General features: G+C 41.4%; 3 protein-coding genes across 4 annotated transcripts in view; 1 reads left to right on the forward strand and 2 right to left on the reverse strand.

Moving 5' to 3' along the window:
- The window catches only part of adgrv1 (adhesion G protein-coupled receptor V1), a 136,379-nt gene extending 125,438 nt beyond the window's left edge, over window positions 1-10,941 (reverse strand). Inside the window, exon 1 of the mRNA XM_044025690.1 lies at window positions 10,441-10,941. The gene's annotated coding sequence lies outside the window, so the exon portion shown is untranslated. The remainder of the gene's footprint in view (window positions 1-10,440) is intronic.
- An 891-nt stretch (window positions 10,942-11,832) lies between these two features.
- lysmd3 (LysM, putative peptidoglycan-binding, domain containing 3) lies at window positions 11,833-16,121 on the forward strand. 2 transcript variants are annotated; one of them, XM_044026695.1, is made up of 4 exons: window positions 11,833-11,993; window positions 12,412-12,599; window positions 13,033-13,310; window positions 13,862-16,121. In XM_044026695.1, exons 3-4 carry the CDS (start codon window positions 13,044-13,046, stop codon window positions 14,561-14,563), a joined length of 969 nt encoding a protein of 322 aa, XP_043882630.1. In that variant the 5' UTR covers window positions 11,833-11,993; window positions 12,412-12,599; window positions 13,033-13,043; the 3' UTR covers window positions 14,564-16,121. The 2 variants fall into 2 exon arrangements, with proteins under 2 accessions (XP_043882630.1, XP_043882629.1); XM_044026694.1 differs by lacking the exon at window positions 12,412-12,599.
- On the reverse strand, window positions 15,971-20,947 carry polr3g (polymerase (RNA) III (DNA directed) polypeptide G). The gene is made up of 8 exons (XM_044026696.1): window positions 20,693-20,947; window positions 20,376-20,500; window positions 18,842-18,971; window positions 17,947-18,012; window positions 17,802-17,861; window positions 17,657-17,721; window positions 17,391-17,519; window positions 15,971-16,359 (listed from the first exon to the last, which is right to left on the reverse strand). Exons 2-8 carry the CDS (start codon window positions 20,484-20,486, stop codon window positions 16,270-16,272), a joined length of 651 nt encoding a protein of 216 aa, XP_043882631.1. The 5' UTR covers window positions 20,487-20,500; window positions 20,693-20,947; the 3' UTR covers window positions 15,971-16,269.
- Between the last annotated feature and the right edge of the window lie 460 nt (window positions 20,948-21,407).

Below are 21,407 nucleotides of genomic sequence, written 5' to 3' on the forward strand. Positions count from 1 at the left end.
AACAAACCCACCATTTTTTAAAAAACCATTCCACTCGATGAAAACATGGCTAAAGAAGCGGCTACAAAAAGTTGAATTCTACAACTCAAGTTGGGTCTGATAGTATTGTTTGCAGAGTCATCTGAGGCCACAAAGACCAAACAGAGGCAACAAAACAAATCACCAAAACTCCAAAATGTCATACAATACAAATAAACGACATGTTTTTCTTCTTATATAACATCTGCTATATTAGTTCCCCCTTATGATCAAAGTGAATCTCAGGCTGTGGTGCCTCCATTGTTCGGTTTATTGGACTGTTTTCTGTTTGAGCTGCACTCCCCGCTAAGCGATGCCACCAGCCCAGTGTTAGTTGGGCGCTACCTCAGAAACCACCCACAGTCCATTCTCAGCCCGACGCAGCCGCGGCTGCCATACCCGGTCAACTCAAGAAGCCACAATTGCACTTCACATGTAGTTTCTGCCTCTAACCCTGACCCTATATTTAGATCAGTGAATGTTCTCGCCGTGCAGGGATGTTAAGGAGAAGAAATTAAGAAACTTAATAAGCGACTAGAGCTAAAACATACATCATTAAATCTGACAAAAAGGCACTGTGTTACTCACAGGGTTTATTTTGGAGCGCTCGACCCAAAAACAGAATGTTGTTTATTTTTAAGGGGGGAAAAATAGAAAACCTACCATTAGTCCAATAAGAAGGTGGAGAGAGATTCTGAGATTTGGGGGGAAATAATGATGCCAGACTCCTGAACTGCAGCCAAATTATACCACATGAGGGGATACTAGAAAACACTTGAATGAAAACCTCTTTAAAGGCAAAAATGCATGAGGTCAGTCTTCTAGCTATTGTCGGATGGAACTTTTCAAACCAGGCATTTCTCCTTCAGGGGCAAGAAACTGCCAATCAAGTGTGCATTTTACTGTGAAAAAAGAAACAGAGAGAGAGGTATTGTCCACACGGCCGTGGTCGGCCGCTCTCAAGTTTAGCCAATGGCATCTTGCGCCCCGAACTAAAAACAAGACTTTTTTTTCCCCCTCTCTTCTCCTTCAGAAATAGTGGGAAGGAAAGGATACAGAGAAAAAGGAAAGTGGTTCCAATTGAGCAGGAACAGTGCACGAGCATTTTCTACTGTGAGCGTTGGCCGACTGATTAGCTTGTATGACACACAGCGATGCAGGCAGACAGAAAAGAACTTTCAAGGGATTAAACAAGGTTGTGCTCTCCACAGCCGCGCACACACACACACACAAACACACACCAAAGGGCTAAATACGAAAGGGTATTACTTCATTGCATGTAACTGGTTGGGCCTGGATGAAATGCTAATTGTATTTCAAAAGAGTTCCCAAAACACAGAAGGGACACAAAACGGGGTTGTATTTTCATTGGAGGCGAAGTGGGACTTTACAATCCACAGACAAGCACGCAATTTTAAAGGAGCGCGCTTTTGTTCACGCATGTGCTCCTTTTTGTGTTCTGTGTGCATTTCTTACATTGCCACAGTTCTTCTAATCTTTTGTTTCTCCCACTTTTTGGCATGCCAGCCTCCTCTCCAGCAGAATCTAAACCATCCCATTCAGGCTGGCTCCCTTTCTCTCGGTTCTACTCTATCACTCCTCAACAGGGACCCGCACAGAACAGCACAGCGCACACACCCTCGGTACAGTAGGTGTGGGAGAGCCTTTCACAGCAGCGGAGAAACCAAAAGGGCCAGATGGCACGACTGAGGAGGAGGGAAATCCTGGAACAAGGCTGCTCAACACGTCCTGATAATCACAGAGAAAGTAACAATAAACTGGTGCAGTTCTAATATTTATTACGTTGTTAGAAAAAGTTAGCCTGTTGCATTTTAAGAAGACGAAGGAGGAGGAGGAGGAGGAGAAGAAGGAGAAAAGGCGGACTGAGTCTTTCAGGTTCCTCATTTAAGTCAACCAGGAAATACTAATATCACGAGTAGCCACCAGGGGGCCACTCCAATGGTTTCAAAAAAAAAAACATGGGAAATTAGCCTATTTGTCAGTTGATTTATGACATCGATAACCACTTTCCTGAGGAGTTAATGGTCTCAAGCACTAGTTCCAGATTGTCTTCAAGAGAAAATTATGTCAGTTTTGTAAATGATGCTCTCATTTAGAGTAAAAAAGACCATAAAGTATATGTGAGTGGATATTATATTATCAAGAGCTGGTATCATCCAATATTAAGCCTGGTTGCCGGTGATACCGGTGATGATTATTTTCATAATTGATTAATAAAGTATTTGTTTGATCCAGAAAATGTTCGGAAATGGAACAATGAAATCTGACTGAAATCTAATTTAAGAAGGAGAAAAATCAGAAAGCTTGTTTTAGTTCTTAAAAAAGAAAAGTTAGAAACCAATTAATAATCCGACTAATCGTTGCACTTCTGGTTGTCAACATGGCGCCGGCCAAATTGTCAAAGTGGGAAAAACAGAACAGTGCATAATATTTATACATACTGAGAATTGTTTGTTAGAAGTGTATTAAGCCTTAAGGGGAAAAGATGTGAATGAAGACGAAAGTATTAATCAGATAATCCTTAAAAAGTGTTGCTTGTTGCTTCAGTCAAGTCATCAAGTTTGTTCTTCCACTAATTCAGATTTAAACACCTGTTGGAAAACTGTGGAACGGAGGTACTCGGAATGTGTGCACATTGTTAGTGTGCATGTTTACGGGTCCTGCCATTCGTTTTACACAAAATCAAACTCAGATCTTATCTTATCTTAAATAAACATACACATTTTAACCTTCTGCAGTGCTTCACACAAGTGATCCCATCCTCCCGAGATGTTTTACTTTGACTATGGTCTCCAATGACAGGCATCGAGAGAAAGTGGATGAATACGTCTTTTTACAACAATAAACACAGCCCGCCACAACTGAGCCGCGCTCGGATCAGCCGCCCCCACCTACTCGAGGAATTCCTCGGCCGTGACCGACGACAGTACAAAGAGGGAAGTGAGTGATAAACACAGAAAGATGAGAAAAAGAAAAGAAAGCTGGGTTGATTTACACAGCGGAGCAGTAGGGGTGGGTGACCTACATCATCAGGTTCATGCTTCAAACAGGCACGCACATCCGCATAAGACCTCATTGAGAGTCATAGGGGGTTACTGACAAAGAGGGACGGGGCAGAGGGATGGATGGTTGTGATGTCCTTCCAGCGTGACCCTCTCAACATGTCTACATTAAGACAGGAAGCAGGAGGTGCCATGGGATGTGTTCCACGTGGCTCCCTCAAAAACATCCAGGCACGGGGTAAAACTCCTGGGGATTTATGGCCCAACAGAGGGTCCTGTGTAGAGGACTAAATGTCCAGTGTGTAAGAATTAGTGACATCTAACGGTGAGACTGCCGACTTGGCTCAGCCCTCCCTTTCCCAGGGATTCCAGGGATTTGGGATCTCACAGCAACTCGCGTGATTAAACGTGACTTCAGAATATATAAACAGACATGGAGGCGGACTGTTGGCGTCGTCAGTTAATAGCTGTTGTGTGTGCGCGATGTTTTGTGCTGAGAAAAAAACTGTGGATGAAGTCATGGCTGAGAAGACGGAACCAACTTGGCTTGTACAATCGCTGTTCAGTTGAAAATATCGAACGTGTTTCACACTTATGATTTTAAAAATCGGGAAGACTGTGATGCATCCGATAACGTTAAAATCGTGTCTGTTAATCCCTCACACCACAGGGTCATTTGGCCAGATAATCTGTTCAAATCAGCCTAAATTTGGAAGTCACCCACGATTGTTGGAAGGACCAGATCGGGACCAAAATCTGGCCAATTATACTCTAGTGTGGGGCGGGGCTTAAGGGAACTACGGTGGCCTTCGCATACCACAAAGGATGTCATCCTTCATAATGTAAACTAAACGTGCTGGATTTTCATGCATGACAACACATATTCTTGGATTACACATGAAATACTTATTCTAAGGTTATGGAAACAGAAGATTTTTATTTTAAGTGAAAATATGCACTAAAATGATGCATGTTCACTTGTCAAATGAGATTGTGGAGCAGAATTATTAATGGTTTTAACAGTCCTTCACACTTAATTTAATTGTACAGTGGATAGCCAAGCTGAGGGGAATCAGAGGAAACAAATATTCTTTTACTTTTCTGTATGTTTTGATATCTGAGAAAAGGATGTTGCTCTGTGTGCTTCCTGCACTGATTTTCCATCCAGTCTGCAAGTTGAAATGAAACATAGCTGCTTAGGTTTAACTGGATTTAAATCCAATTACGAAAGAACATCATGGGCCAATTACAATTTACTATTGAGAACAACCAGAACAGTAACTGTGGCGGTCTCTGAGGCCACCCACCCCTGTAACGTCACAAGAGGTCAGAGTTGAAAACTTGAAATGAAGTTAGGCACCTCTTTGCCTCCACAGAGTGTCGACCCACAACAATGAGTGCGTGCTCACGTACTGTACGAGTGTGATTATGTGAGTAGACAGTGAGGTCGTGGCCGAGGTTCTTACTGTAGCGACCGTACTAGAATCCTCTCACCAGGAACAATATGCGGTCGGTCAGGCTCACTAAAGAGACCTCAGGATTGTTGGCCACCGCTGACGGCCAACCACTTCCCTGTCCCTCAGCTCCAAGGACAACAACTACTAAAACATGATACTGACTGCTGTGCGTCAGCATGATCTGTCAAATGATTTCTGAAAACTAGATATTACAGTAAAATCCCAGGGAAACATTAAAAGAGGCTAATATATGCTTTGAATTGGAGAATCCAGTAAATCTAAAGTCTAAACTACAGCAGGATTTGCATTAGCATTCAGTACACAGTGGCTTTCAGGGGGTGATCATTGACATGTTGACATGAAGTGTCACGCGCGACGGGAATGTCATGGACACATGTACAGACACACATGGAGTCTGAGTTGACTGTCTAGAGCTAGACTATATCTCTGAGTGCTACCAGATGTTTTCTTTGTCAAAATGTCATAAAACAAAAAAAAAAAAAAAGTGATGAAATGAAATGTATGATGATAATGGGGGCGGGACTAGATAAGCTTTGCTTCTCCCGCTTTCCCTGTCGGTTATGTATATTGTGTGAACTGCACTGCTGTGTGACGAGTGATCTATATGTCATGACCGAAATAAATAAATAAATAAAAATAAATAATAAGTGGCAGAAGCGTCACATTATTTGCCACTAATTTGCCTAAAAGTTTTTAATATTTTTAGTCCAGCTGAAACTTCAGTCAAACTAACACAGCAACCTTAATGCAAGTGGAACTCAAATTACTATCACGTGTATTCAACTGACTCTATGCACGCAGTGTCACGTATAACACCCACTAAAATATAAGCCAGCCCCTTGACGTCCAGTCACCTATCGCTAAGGGGAACCTTTATACTTTGTAAGGTAACGTTAGTGATTAAAACTTCCGATATCGTTGTAGTTGCAATATACTATTTATGCTGTATATATCAATGCCATATTCTGCTGTCTATAATGTACATTCAACATTCTATTTTTAACTAATTGTGTGTAGTCTAAGGATTAATTTCTTTTTTTTTTGGTAGCGCATGTTTATTATTTATTATCTCTATCTTTACTGACTTGCTGCTGTAACAGTGTAAATTTCCCCACTGCGAGACAAATAAAGGGACTATCTTATCTTATCTTATCTCTTACTTGTTTTCGTAGTTAGTCCTGAAGGATTCAACATGGCCTGAAATAAAAAAATAAGTTTATAAGCACAGAAGCAAGAAAAACATGCCTTAATCTAGGCCCTATTATTTAGACTGATGAGACTGTATGATCTGACAGCTAAAAAATAAACAATTAGGTCTGGTTTTTACAATACTAGAATTTCAAACTCGATACCTATTCCAAGTAAAATACTTCAAATACCATGTTCAATACCATGAAAAAAAGAAAAGAGGCGTAATTATTTATAAAGCTTAGAACAATAAAAAGTAAAAGTACTATTTTAATTTGAATACATAACCACCAATTTGTAACAAGCACCAGATCTTGCCATAATTAGTCATGAGAAGCTACACTGCCAACACCATATCATCTCCTGACTGATATATATATACACACACAAGTGGTGCAGATTGCTTATTATTTTTTCTCAAATTATTGGTCAACTGTCTGCAACTCTGTAACACACACCTCCTCTTTTCAACGTCTCCTCTTGGAGTTAAAAGCTTTAATTATACCGTCTGCCCACAGTGCCTTTATTTACCCACATTGGTCAAATATCACATGCACTGAAATGACACAAAAACTAAATCAATTCGTTCTCACAATATGAAACTAATCAGGTCACCAGGCTCGGCGGAGAATGCGCGGACCAAAACAAATAGCTGGAATTTTAAAAAAGTGACCAGAAAAATTCATGACAGCATGAACATTTGCAAACAGTTTTGTAGTGTCCCAGCTAGCTTCACGTTTCAGTTTATCCACAGTGATTATGTGATTACGAGGGGAAACCTTCTACACCTCGGCTGTGCGTGCAAAAACATAATATGGTCAAGAATATGTTCCTCCAAAAATGTTTTGGGGTTTGAAGTTTACAAAAGAAACGCCTACAGTTCAAAAACTCAAAAAAAAGAAGAGAAGCTTTAAGTGAGTGCAGTCAGCTCCCACAGTTGAACCAAAGTGGCAGGTTAGAGGTTTTACATCTGGACTGTCTTGCACCAGAGGATTATGAATTGTTCTGCTGCATGCTCCTTCAGAAGGAAATGGTAATTTAAGAGAGAGAGAGAGGTGGGGATGTTAGCTCAACATTTTATCCTCTCAAGGTGTGGAAATGAAAACCAGACCATAACTAACAAGGTGTTATAGTGTGTGGCACTGCTGGGTTTTTCCTTCTTTTTACAGAATGGAAAACATAAATGCAGACCACACAAAGAAGACAAAAATAACATTGTTATCATATAGCAATTGAGCCTGATAGAGTTGTCACAATACTACAACTTTAAACTCAGTACCAATACCAAGGATAATACTCAATATAATGTTCAGTACCATGAGGGGAAATTTACAAAAAATAAAGAGGCAGAATTAGTTAGAAAGATTAAAGCAAATAATATCAGGTGTGTTTTTAAATTCTTTCAACACAATACTAGTCATTTTTTACTTCAACTGGTTGTGAAGGTCTTTCAGTAGCAGATCTTGCCATAATTAGCCAGCTCAGTGTTAGGAAAAATTACTAGCGTTTACTTGTTTGACTGCTAATGAAAGAGCAGCTGTGTAAAGTTTAAAGAGTAAACTGAGGGAGCAAAAACTAGTAAAAGTATTGATTTGTTTTGACAGCCCTAAAGCTTAATTTGAAACTACCGTACATCAAAAATGCTAGCTAGCTGCTACAAGCTCATAGCCGCTCATGTAGCTCCTATAAGAAAGTAGCTGCTGCAAGCTGATAGCTGCGAGCCGATGGCTGCTACAAGACGGTATAGCTGCTACAAGCCAGTAGCTGCTTTGCTATAAGCCAATAGCTACTGCTAAGCATCAGAAATACTGAATACCAAATCCAACAAGTGTCACTATATTTTCCGCACTGCTGCACATTTTCAATTCACTTTCAATTCACAATCTACGCCTGTTGTTGACACACTAAAATTAACCAATAAGTTTAATGTTTATAGACATAAAACAGATAGTGGGACAGTTACATGAATACAGTGTAAGGCCGGGTTTAATTGCAGCATCTTTTTTCTTTATTTCGGAAAATCTGACAGCCTACTTGAACCACACGCCTGCAGTGTTATGAAATGGGATTGCAGTAACAATTATAAGGTCACAATTGTATGTATTTAACATATCATCATAGAAAGAACAAAGCCTGTTGCAGGGAAGTGAGGAGCTTTGCCGCCAAGCTATATTTCCCACTGTCCCCACACAAGTCTTGTCTCTGCCCGCGCAAACATCAATCTCCTCTTGTCTGTAACATGCAACACTTTTCATCCATGAACAGGCTGCATTTATGGCACTATGTCCCCTTTTGTGCCGTGCGGCCATTAGAGGGTGAGACAGACGGCGAGAGAGGCAGGCAGTAAAACAGTTTCCGCCCAGTGAATCACATTCAGACCCTCACTCGGGGGACATGGGGAGGGGGGCTGACCCCTGCCAGGCACTGACATAAACACCCACGAACAAAGGGTCTGCATGGGCTTGGAGCAAGTGAGGATCAACAGAGGATCCATATCTGCGAGAACACGCTGACTGAGTGACATGTGCGTCTGCGGTGATGATGACAGACGTTTCAGTTGGGGACATTTCAAGACAGCTCTTGCAGCTTATTTGCAAACAAAAGGGGGGGGGGTGATTCTACAAGTGCCCATTTACACAAAGATACATCACAGTTATCAGTGAAGTCTGGCATTGAGGAAGAGCAGGTGTAAAGTGTTGAATGGATACTGAAACAGCTCCCTCCCTCCGTTTCCTCCCTTCCAGGGAGGTGAAAAAAAGGGATTTAACTCTGCTGAAACACAACAGAGGAAGCAACAAAAGAGATTTGCAAAAGATGCAGTTCGATGACATCACGCCAAATCCTCGAGATAAGGTGGACAAAAAAAACAACAAACAAACACAACCACACCAAATATCTAATATGGAGCCTGGACTAAGGCTGAGCAATTTGAGTAAAATATCCATTTGTGATTTTACTCAATCTAATGTCACTATACCAGTTTTATGTGAGGAAGAGGAGGATGATATCAATCTTCCTCCTGTGAGAGCTGACTTTGCTGACTGACTGTATTTTAAGAGCTCGATATTTTGTCAGATGACAGTGCAAAGATATTCAGAACATGCTGGAGCATTAACATAAGCTTCTGACTAAACCCTAACATAACACAATGGCAACAAATCAAAACTAGAAGAATGGCAACAGAAGCCACTGTGATTTGTATCTAATGTAAAATGAACAAATTAGCATTAAGTTATTTCAACAATAACACAATAACCAGAGTTTGGGATCAAGTGTGTGCTTTTGGTTCAGCCTCAGCAGCCTTGGACATCTGCGTAAAATACGCACAGCAGCAGCACAATGAGTCTCCAGCCTCCACTCGTTTATTTAACAGTATCAGCACATGTGCGCAACCCAGAGTGTGCCAAGATTACTTATGGTCCGGGTATAAGCCTATAGATTAGTCCACGGAGCCTTTTTCTGTGCGCGTCCCCAGCTCAGCTCACCATGTGTGGCAGCTCCCCCTCCCGAGGTACTGTGTTTTATTTCAGTGGGAGAGAGAGCGAGAGAGCGAGAGAGAGGGAGAGAGGGAGGGAGAGAGAGAGAGAGGGAGAGAGAGGCGCACACAAAGCGGAGTAATCACACTGGAGATCCTGGATGTAACCATGGAAGCGTTTGTCTCCGTCCTCAATGGGCTGCCCGGCCATTCATTTACTGATCGCGCTGAATCAATATTTAGGCTTTTCAATTTTATTAGCTGCTCCACGGGGGGATTTTTGGCAGCGCGCAAAAGGAAATTAGCGGTGGCCAAAGCACTTTTAATCGTTTTCTTATATGTCCGCTCGAGCTGCCATGGCATAATTAATGACGTGTATATCGCGACTCATTTGTTTCCTTTATTCTCTGCGCAATTAATCAAGTCCACTGGCAAAAAGGGAGTCAGCACCAGTCATCACTGACTCAGCTACTGGAAAATAAATCATAAAGACGTCTGAATAGTGTATGAGACAAAGGATTTATAGAATATATACAATAAAGAAAAAGTGAAAGTACACAATGAAACACAGCACACAGTGATGTTTTGGGCTGCGCAATTCATCACAAAATAACCTAATATGACTAAGCGTAATCGCATAATCTTTCTTATTTGTGGAAAAACAGCTTTATGTGAAATTCACTGACCCAAAAACCCAGTTCCTCAGATCAGAATATATATTTAAATTGGCAACAGATTCCAAAAAAGCCACATATTGTATTGTTTTTCATGAAAATGTCACTTAAGTGGCAAAAATAATCGCAATATGATTTGTTTTGACAAACCCCTGCAGCTCCAGTGAAGTTTCAACCGCTGTTAAATTCTCTTTCCAGTCTGATATATCTTAATGTACATATTTGTAAAAGGGAAAATCCCACATTGAGTCAACTTTACAATATAAAGCACCAAAACGTCATACATTTACCATCATTTATAGTCGTTCAATGTTGCCTTGATTAATTCAAGAGAAGCTTCAAACGCAATAAAATAATTTTACTTCTGCTTTTCACTATTTTTACAATAATGGATAAAAGTGACTACAGTATAATCAAACAGCACGAGGGGGGAACTGTAGGGGATAATATACTACAAGTGTGTAACATTTCTATGTATGTAATCCAGCATAAGTTTGTCTGGACAGCACCAAACATCCTCACCGTCAACAAAATCAAACGTGTTTCAAAGGGAAGACACAGTGAAATAAGAGATTGTCTCTTACCTGACACCTTGCTGGGCTTCTCTGTCCGATATAAACAGCTAGAATATCTTTAATGCTGGGGTCAACATGGATACGCACTCCCGGGTCACTGCACAGCTCCTGTTCTGATCCAACAGCAGCCAAATGCTGCTTTTGTGTTACTTAATGTATTTAAGGGGAGAGAAAAAAAGAAAAAGAAGAGCTTGTGAAATGTGTAGTTCCTTCGGCAGCTTTGTGTCCCCGGTGCGTAAACAGAGTCCGCGTCTCCTCAGCTCCGAGCTCCTCCTGCAGCCATGTGAGACCTGCTGCTCCTCTGATACTGTAGATGTTCCACGACAGAGAGAGGGGGAGATTACTTTACTCCCGGTGACTGACTCCGGCTCGTCTGAGAGTCGGTGGCTAATGAGACAAGATGTTTTAATCCCATTTGTCTCTCGTGGTGGGTGCGCAGAGGGTGCGTGGAGCGGGTGGACAGCTCCACCCTGTGAGCCGAGCAGGCATTGATCCACCGTCTGTCCGTCTGTCTCCACTACTCTGCAAACATCAGTTAACATTACATGTCACACAGTTCATGGACTGAATTTACAGCATACAATTTACACCTGCACAGAGTAAATGTGTAGACTATAAGCAGGAGTGCCCCTAGACATTCTGGGGCCCCGTGCCCACATACATAAGCCATACTGTATAGCCATTCCCCAATTTTACAAAAGTTCACTTTATTTCTTTGTTTACTATTATACTGTAGACAAGGGCAGCCCAAAGTGGGCCCCGTGGGCAAAGTTGTGTCCTCCAAGACGCCAACTCCAACACGCTGCCACGGCATTTGCATTGGTGGGCCCACCAATGAAACACCAAGGAAGGAGGGGTGCCCATTTGCTGACCCAAATGAAATTATTATCCCACTTACTGCTAGCAAGTGTAGAATATAAGCAGGGGCACACCTAGAAATGCTGGGACTTGATTGCAACATCAAGTCCTGTGAGCCAACACAAAGTAGGATTTGCACGCTAGCCACTCAAGAACAAAGACACCAGAGCTGGTTCTTGGGATTCCAGCATGTGTGCATGATTTTGTAAGTGTTTAAGTGTTTTCTTCATAGTTCTTCTGTTTAAATTTGTTGTCTGACAAATTTGAGATGGTGTTTTTGGAGGCATGGCGTCCTCCAAGACACCAGATCCAACATGCCAAACACTACCAAACTCTGTGTTTTCTATTAAATGATATGTATATTAATAAAGTGTAAATGATATGTTTTTCGAACAAGATGTTCATCTTTACATCAAAAACAGGGATTCGTATTTGTCAGCCCTTTAGCGCCATCTTGCGACAAACAGTGCGTGGTGTCGATACTATTGAATCATTCAATAGGAGTCATTGCGTCATTACGTAAGTATTCTGTTGACGTGGCGTGAGCGGTAGCAGTTCAACAACAGTGGCTAACAAGCAGGCAGGCATCGCAGCACAGCAGCGGGGTGAGACCGAAGGCACGTCCGCCGCAGAGGAGGTGGAGGAGGAGGATGGATTTTATCCGGAACAACTGATCGATCGAGCCTCACTGTTATTTTCTCCAGGTAAACGCAGTTGACGAAGACGACATTATTCACTAACCGCGACCACTCGCAGCTTAATCTGTAAACCTAATGCTAGTTAGCATTAGCCTAGCCTTCACGAGCCCCAGGTACACCTTACTTCGTAGTGGAACTGTGAACTTTGACACAAGCCCGATATTTGTATTCATTCAACATGGAGTTGTTAAAGCTGTTCTTTTACGACACCGAGTGTTCTCTAAGTTGCGAAGTAGCTAAGCTTGTTTTTGTTTCAGTCTTTGTAGTCTTCATTAGTTAATTTCATAATCGGTTATTCGAGTATTTGTTTGGTCCATAAAATGCAACTGACAAAACACGCACGTTATGTTGTTCAGACGTTGGTATATTTAGTTAAAAAAAGTCGTAACCATGACTTAAAAATGCGTTTCTCTGTTGTTCGTAGCAAAGCTGTGATAAAGATAAAGTAACGTTATCGCTAGCTGCTGGTGACGTGCCCAGGACATTCACGGATAACGAAGCTGAAATGTTACGTAAACACAGAACCTTGGCAGCCAGGGATGGTCAGCGGAAACCTGTACTGTACCTAGCAGGGTTGGGCAGATTGATACTTAACATAGCCCGACACTAAAGGTGAGTTTTCCCACCAGCCAGTGTGTAAACTGTAGCAACAATCAAACGTGATACAACTGGAGTGTGTTGGAGAACCTGTGTTGCCTTCAGTTAGCATCAAAACCTGTGTAGTTTGTTGAAGACATGGTCGTCCATGGTGGCTGCCTCTTTTTGTAGTTCATAATTCTATGAAAGACTTTACAGCAGGCGTGGCTGATTTTTGTTGTCATTTGAACACCTATGGGTGCATTTATGATCATAGATTTGATCACACTGCAGTTAAACAGGTTTAAATGTACACGGTCTGCCACTGTATAAGGCATAATAGTGCTTCAAACACATTATTTATTACTTTATTTTCTCGGTAAATACATAAATTGCAGAGGTTTCTTAAATGAGGACAAAGGTCTCAGGATTTCATTCTAAAGTCTGTCTCTGCTTCTCCCCTATACAGTGGAAAAAAAAATGTCCAGTAGAAGCCAGCACTATGGGTTCCAGTCAGCCACCATGGTGCAGCCCGCCAACGGTGGTCACGCCTATCTGTTTGGAAACAACGGCTCGGAGAACGATCTGTCGGAGGAGGACACCGAGCTCTATGAGCTGCGGCCTCGTGGCAGAGAGAGGGTCCGGAGGAGCACGTCCAGGGAGAGGCTGGATGATATTATCTACCTGAGCAGGGACGTCCACGAGGGAGACACTCTGAACAGCATCGCCCTGCAGTACCATTGCTCAGTACGTCTGTTCTTGGATTTATATACTCTGGATTAGGGCTGAGCTTTTCTAACAAAAACTGCTGGAATATTCTTTGTCGAATATTCCAAACTTGCCAGTGAAAGAAATGCAGGGTTCAGTGTGTTAAGATGCTTTCACAGACTGGCAAATTTGAATTGCACACTGCAGTTTAATTTAAAACTTTTATCGTACTATTTAAAATGCAACACAGACATGTAAAATAAATAAATAAAAACTTTAGTGGTCTTTCAATTAGAGTATAATACAGGAAGTCAGGACGTATTGAACTTAAGTTTGACATACACACACCAGACTTTTAGATTTCTGGATTAAATTTCACATTATCTTTGCTTAAATATTTCATACTTTTCAACCCTATGATGATTAGTTGACATACATTTTGTATACAGTTTTCTGCTCATGGTCAGCTCTTATTGGCCAACACCGGTTCTGAAGTGATTTTACATGTTTAATATTTTTATACAAGTCAGAATTGAGGAATTGCTTAGCTGTGATTATTTCACTAAATTCCATTTCTGTATGCTTTCTAGGTTGCTGATATTAAGCGTGCCAACAACCTCCTGACAGAGCAGGACTTCTTCGCCCTGCGTTCAGTAAAGATCCCTGTGAGGCGATTCAGTGTCCTCACAGAGACTCACAGCACAGGTCCTCTTAAATCTGCCTCGCCCTCTGGTGCCACACGCCCGCCTCAGATCTCACCGGTTGCCACCCTCCCTTCAGAGTCCTCCACAGATTCGTCGTCTTCTGCCGACAGCGTGGAAGGATTCCTCCTGGAGAAGGACAAGGACATTGAGCGCCTGGTTAAGTCCACAGGTCCGTCTCGGAGCAGCCTGCACGAGGTGGTTTCCTCCTTGACGCTGCAGCAGCCTCTGCTGGCAGGCGCGGAGTATAAGTCAGTACAGAGAAAGGACCCTTATCATGGGGCCGATTGGGGCATGAGATGGTGGACGGCGGTGGCCATTATGCTGGTGGTTGGAATTGTCACGCCTGTGTTTTATCTGCTGTACTATGAGGTTCTTGTGAAAGCTGACGTCAGCCACCACGGAGTCCCGACACCAGCAAGCAGCGACACAAAGCACGGACACCTCCCTAGCGATAAATTGAACATTCCAGTTGGAGAAGTTGCAGGTGCCGTGCTTGGACAGAATCCTGGAAACGTGGATCCCGGAGATCCCCAGAAATTCAATGTGGATAAACCAGGAGACAGTGAACAGGGAGGACTTAAGACATAACAAGGGATTTTAACTTCACATAGAAATTTGTCGCTAGCTAAGAGACCTAATAAACTGAGTGGATGATCCCATTTTGAGTAGTTTTTGACTTAAAAGGTCCAGTGTGTAGGAATTAGTGAGAACTGCAGTGACATCTAATGGCGAGAGTGCAACAAATGGTGGACTCTGCATGTGGCTTACTTTCTCAAACACATCAGGGATTCACAGCGTCCTTTAAGCCATGTTTCCACCGAGTGGTACAGTACATATTTTTTGCATTTCCATTAGGAACAGTATCAGAGGAAAGGGTATGGTCATCATACAAAGCTTGACGTCCTGTTGAGACAAACAGCCAACAAACCGAGCAGGAAAACAAACAAAATCACCCCCCTACCAAGTTAAGGTACTGTTCTCGAAGTGACACCCTGACACCCTAACAAAACAAAATGGAAACACGGCATTACATACAAGAGATGACAAGGATGTTTGTCTGTCAACTCTATTCCACTTCCTTTCTTCTTTGTAGATTCAGGTGTTGGGTGAACGTCACACTTCAAAAGTGTGTAACGCACAGCTTTTTTGAGGCTGTTGTGTTAGTTCTGTCTAAAGCAAGACCGCTGCCTAAAGTACAGATAAAAGGCCATTTCCGAGAGTGAGTGAGTAGTTTATTCAATTTCTGCCATTAAACCCTACTAATTATTACACACTGGACCTTTAATACGTCACTGCAATTTGTCGCTGACAAATTTTTTAACAGTTGAGAGACTAGAAATAAGGGTAAAGACCACAATTGCTCCCTGTGTCCATTCATTTTCATCAACATTGTTTTCAAGAAAAAGGGACCATCACACGCAGGTTCAGACGTCTGCTGGACGAGTCACATTCCATTTTATGGAGACTCTGAGGGTAGTTTGTCATCAGGAGATCTTATGGTGTTATTGTTGTCATCTGGGCTGCTAGGTTTACACTAATCTCTACCCAAAAACTGTTGAAAGGAGTTCAGAACTCCGAGCGGTTTCTGCAGTGATGGATCAGTGGCCACAGCCCAGAATTATCAATAATTCTGAGTTTTCCGTGTCCCTCAAACCTGCTTGTTCTTTTTTCCCCCCAGTATTTTTTTTGCCATGTTAGTAATTTTCCAACGCTTGTTGGAAAAGTATGATTGCTGCCACTGTGTTGAATACAGCATTAATTTATTTCAAGACTGTTGAGCATTCATTTTTACTCACGCTATCAGTATTGACCGTGAACCATTGAATTGTGTTTGTATAATTCCACGAAATTTGCTTGAATTTTTTTCCTCTTTGCCTGCAGAAAACTGCTCTTTTGCATTTAAAAAACACAACTATTCAGAGCATGGTAAGAAACATGGGAAATGCACAGTATTCCCACAAAGACTCACACTTAAGTAATTATGTGAAATTTGAGTTTTTGATATAGCCCTTTTATTAGATCACTGTGTTCATATTTTAAGACAAAGCATTTTGTGTCGTCGACAACATGTGCCTTTTTCGACCTGTGTAAATGTACAACGGGCTGGAAAATAAATCTATTTTGAATAAATTATTGCTAGTCCACACACAGCTTGGCGTCTCTCATTTACGCAATTCATTACAGGAGGAGCTCGATCTCTCAAGGGCGCACAAAATAAACAAAACTTTCATTCTGACTAGTATTTACAATATTTACCCAAAACAAAACCTTTACTTCACTGTACACTTGCTTGGTTAGTATGTGGCTTCGCCGTCCATGTTCTCGTCACTGTCTGCGGCAAAGTCTTCCCCGTTGTCAAAGTAGCTTTCTATGTAGTCGTTGTCCTGCAGAGAAACCGAGGACACAGTTTTAAATTGTGTAATTGTGTAGACAGAAACAACCATCCCTGAATCAAATATAACAATATACAAGAAAAACAAATGCAGTTAGTGTGACACAGACTAAAGACACACATGAACAGAGCATAAATAATAATAAATAACCCTCAAAAGACATCACATTGTTTGAGTCTCAGGAGCTCAATCAGAGGAAATACATGAGCAAAATTAAAAAAACCCAATAAGACGAGAGGTTCGATTCACTTAGATCAGGCATGTCCAAGGTCCAGCCCACAGGCCTGCGACGGAGTGGGACAGAAAATCTGTTGGCTCAGCTGATAAGGAGCTGTGCATTGAAACCAGCGTTCCCAGGTTCAAAAGCTGGTTGTGACAGACAGACGCATATATTCACCTCATGTTACGTAATATATGAAAGGCAGAATGTTTTTCAGTTTTTCACACCTGTGTGGCTTAGATTTGGGCTACATTACCGTTTAAAAATGAAAATTGTGACAATGAAAATAAAATTATTATAAAACAGTGCATTTGTATGTAACTTTTACTGTTCTGAAGGGACCATTGGCCCCCGGAAATCTTCACATTATCAAATCTGGAGACCCCTGACTTAACCAACCCAATGAACTGCATAAAGAATGTTGTGTTTAACTTGCACAGCCTTACGTCCCACGTTGTTAACAAAAACAACAAAAATATAAATACACTTCCAATGAACCAAAAAATAAATTTCATTATTTATATAATTATATAAATTCCCAAATTATCTTATTGGGAATAAATCTGCCTCCTGTGAAAAGTCCATAGCTGACTTTGCTGGTTTCTTTGCTCCATATAACAAAAGATAAATATAGCTCACCAGAATCTAGGACAAGGTCATGTCATGTAGTATGAGGATATACATGTATCGTATGGGCAGTGTCGACTTTGACTCCTTTAGAAGGGATGGGTGCCGTTTCACTTGTTAAATTTAATTGAACAAGATTAGACCTTAGATTCCAGGTTGTAATTTTCAGTCTCACCTCTTCAATGTCCTCTTCCTCATATTCCTCTGCCTCAACTTCCTCTTCATCCTCACCACGTGGCTTCTTCTCCTTCTCCGTCTCGTCGTCAGATTTTTCCGGGTTCCCGTCCTCCGTCTTTGCCAGTTCCTGAGATATTGATTTTTTTTTTTTTTAATTTCTCGTACATTCCTGAGCTCATAATTACTGCACTAACATAAGAAATTAAAACATGGTAAGACATAAAGAATGATGCTGCTCATGGAACAAAGGAGAACAAATCTTACATCTAGTTTATTCAGCACATCCTTTGTGTCTTTGCTCGATATTTTCACTGTTTTCTTCTTTGTTACTGTTGAATTTAAGCATTTAGTTATAATCTTTTCACTCAACACAGAATCTCATTACATACATACTGGTTGTTAAATATACCTGTTTTAACACGGAGTTTCTTTTTCTGAGGCATCAATTCTTTTGGTAAAAGGTTCCAGTCTAAAACAAGAAGAATAACATTTACTGTATTGTCCTTTTCTCCCCCCTCCCCCCAGTGTTAGCTGACATTGTCAAATGCAAGTACCTGGAGTCCATTCTTCATCCGTCACCCGTCTTTGCTTCAGGTAACGTTCCGCGTATCTCTCCACTTCTGTTTCATGTCAACAAAATCAAGATAGAATCAGAAACAGAATCAGAAGACAAACCTAAGTATTGACTGCTATCGCCAACTTGAGCATCGGCCGACATCGCAAACTTGAGCATCGGCCGACATCGCAAACTAGAGCATCGGCCGACATCGCAAACTAGAGCATCGGCGACGGAAAACGAGCATCACGGCCGACATTATCATCGAACATACGAAACTTGGGCATCGGCCGACATCGCAAACTTGGGCATCGGCCGACATCGCAAACTTGGGCATCGGCCGATAATTTTTGGATAGTATCAGATTTTACACTTTTTCCTGTCCGATGTCTGATACAGTGAGTTTAACCAGTATTGGACCGAGTATCGTATCGCTTCCACCCAAGTTATTATTACTACCCATATTCATGTCCATCCAACAATATCAATCACAGGTATTACTGGAAAAATATTTTTCTGAAGTTTGAAGCCATTGAAATTAAACAAAGCACCCAAATTATGCATCTGAAAAACCTCTGTAACAACTACTTGCTTGTACTTGAATATACTGTATAACTGCATTTTCCTCACTGTTCAAAAAAGGAAACGCTGGAAAATCAGATCATATAAATCATATTTAAAACAGATGAGATTTTAACTGTAACTGAATGCTCACCACGAATCTGACTTTCTACCTTTTCCCCACATAGGAGCCTAATGAAATGTTCACTTCCTGAGTGCTGCATTATCTCTCCTCACAGCAGTCGACTGACTTGCCCCTGCATTTCTATTAGACCCGATGGAAATGTCAGGTTTCTAATGCACTGCTCCTGTCTCCTCCTTGTCCTCCTCACCTGATTTACTCTTGTGAGGCTTGATGTTGTGAGGCAGACGCTGCATGGTTCCTCTCATCTCCTGCTTCAAGGCCAACATGTAGTCCTCGTCCTCACCAGCTTTCAGAGGGATGGGTTTAAAGTCTGTGTTCTGGAGACGAAAGGAACAGAAAACAAGCATTTAAATATCAAAGCTATGGCTCTTTTTCCATTTATTTGTCATTGATTTACACCACTGAACAGATGTGGAAACAAAGGAAAAACGTGGTGTTGAATAATTTGTTGCTTGTTGTCTTTTTAATTCTTTGTGACTGCTTGATATAAGGAAAACATGTAATGTGTGATAAATATTCCAACAAATAAATGCTTAAATATGCAGTACGGCTCCAATGAATGACTATTTTCAGAATCAATTTATCTGTTGATTATTTTCTCAGTGAATCAAGAAGTTGCTTTTTATCGTCTATAAAATATAATGTTTCTTATGCACATTCAAGAAGCTGAAAAATCAGAGAACTTGTTCAAATTATCAAAAAGATTAATCTGCCTCATTAATTATCAAAATAATGGATGATTCATTTATATTTATTCAACGTTGCAGCCCTAGTGTACAGTGTACAATCCCTCATCTATTGCAATAATTATATAAATTATAGGATTCAAATTAAAGTAATTTAAGCATAATCATTTCATCCAACTCCCTGTTCCTTGTTTTGTTTGTATCCTGTAAAGCACTTTGAGTTGGATTGGTTTGTATGAAATGTACGCTATAAATAAAATCTTAATTCCCAACCGGACAAAACTGACCCACAGACACCAAAGGTGCCTCAAAAATAGCCACTCACTGTCACTTTTCTGATTTAATCACTGTGTCCCTGTGTCATCAAACTGTCAAAACAGCACAAAGCTGTTAAAAGGGCTCCGTCATGCAAGAGGATTCTTACACAATGCACAGAGATTATGAGGAGGAGGAGTCAATGCAAGGGCCCGAAGGTCCCCTTTGTCCTTTGGCCCCTCTTTGGCTGCAGTATGCAGAATACAAGTATCTTGTTCCTGTTCTCACAGTGTATATGGATCAAAAACTGTCACACGCTTCCATAAAATGTCTCGTAATATTGTGTCATTGGTACTTTTACGTTTCTCAGACGTGATATTTTGTTGTACAAATGCTGACAACAGTAACGTGATTCGGTATAGCTGCTAACTGACCCGATGAGCCTAATGGTCACAAAAGTTCAGAGGTCACAGAGGTGTTGGTAATAAATAGCTTGATAAATTTAAGGGTGAGTTTTATTTTACTGAGTTCTAATTATCCATGTGTGTGATTGGGATTTTTTAAAATTGAATATGCACAAATATGATTTTAATCATCTCTATGGCCCCCCTATGTGTTCTCTGGTGGTCACTTAAGGGGGGCTTGGACTCCAGGTTGGGAACCATGGATCTAGGTTTTTGCAAGTCCGTAATAGATTAAATCTAAAGGGAGGCAGTGATGCAACGTTGCAACATTACAAATGCCAATACTAGAGAGTGAGAGAGAGAGAGAGATACTCACTGGAAACAGAGGACTGGGCCCCACCCTGGCTTCAGGCATGCTGCCCCTGCCGATGCCCAGAGCCTCGATGTTGAAGGTAAAGGCAGCGACTCCACGGCCCTTTCCTGCCATGACTGTGAACGTACCTGCACCACAGGAGAGACTCCATGAGTGTTCTGTCAACGTCACTGTCACGCACGTGCAACGCATGAACATATCATAACAAACACATTTGTGAAACAGTGACTTTACACACTTGTGAGCACCGTTAATAAACACAAAAACACTAACACACCAGAGAAACATGAATATTTACAGGCAGTATAAGTGATACTCACTGGGGGCACCGTTAGAAAACTGCACTGAATGTGGAGACTAAATGTCCATTCACTCCAGGGCTATTTAACTACATTGAGTCTCTACAGAGTCTCAATTTTTCCACTTTTCCACATAACGTGTCATTAATACTAAGTTAGCGAACTTTATCCGCTGTTCGGCTCGTATCGCAACTCCCGACATGAACTACATTCCCAGCCAGGACAGTCTGTGTTAGGCTAACACCGGCGTGGAAGCTTGTACACGGCGTGTGTGTATGGAACTGTGGCTTTAAATGAGCATTTGAGAAGGCGCGGCTTCGTCTTCAATACCCAATAGAAGCGCGTCTGTGGTTGTCGTCATTTGCCGGTTTGACCAATGAGGAGACTCTCCTGACACAAAGGCGTGTCTGACATGGCAGTTTGCTCCTGGTCCGTTACTGCGATACGTCAGCGCGGTCGCCATATTGGTGCGGGCAACACTAAAACTGGGAGTTGCAGTGTTTCTGGATTAAGAAAATCCAATAATTTATGCATTTTATAACCGTTTATTAATGAAATGTGGAGTAGACCTGCAAACATGTCTCCAGTTAATTATAAATTTGATAAAAGTGAGTTTTAGCAAATCCACAGGATCATAAACTACATAATACCAATGTTTGTACACTTATTCTTATTATTCCTCTTTGGTGTTTTAACTTCCCAGCAAAAAGTAGACAAAAATGACAGCCCACATATT

This window comes from Solea senegalensis, linkage group LG5 (genome assembly GCF_019176455.1).
Source record: "Solea senegalensis isolate Sse05_10M linkage group LG5, IFAPA_SoseM_1, whole genome shotgun sequence".
Taxonomy (NCBI): Eukaryota; Metazoa; Chordata; class Actinopteri; order Pleuronectiformes; family Soleidae; genus Solea; species Solea senegalensis.

Excerpts from the sequence above, each read along its gene's own strand:
- polr3g (XM_044026696.1), bottom strand. The coding sequence starts at position 20,486 with ATGGCAGGAAAGGGCCGTGGAGTCGCTGCCTTTACCTTCAACATCGAG. Across the intron at positions 17,520-17,656 it reads ATGTGCTGAATAAACTAGAT|GAACTGGCAAAGACGGAGGA; the intron begins GTAAGATTTGTT and ends TCAATATCTCAG. Across the intron at positions 16,360-17,390 it reads AGGAAGAGGACATTGAAGAG|GACAACGACTACATAGAAAG; the intron begins GTGAGACTGAAA and ends GTTTCTCTGCAG.
- lysmd3 (XM_044026695.1), top strand. The coding sequence starts at position 13,044 with ATGTCCAGTAGAAGCCAGCACTATGGGTTCCAGTCAGCCACCATGGTG. Across the intron at positions 13,311-13,861 it reads CCCTGCAGTACCATTGCTCA|GTTGCTGATATTAAGCGTGC; the intron begins GTACGTCTGTTC and ends TATGCTTTCTAG.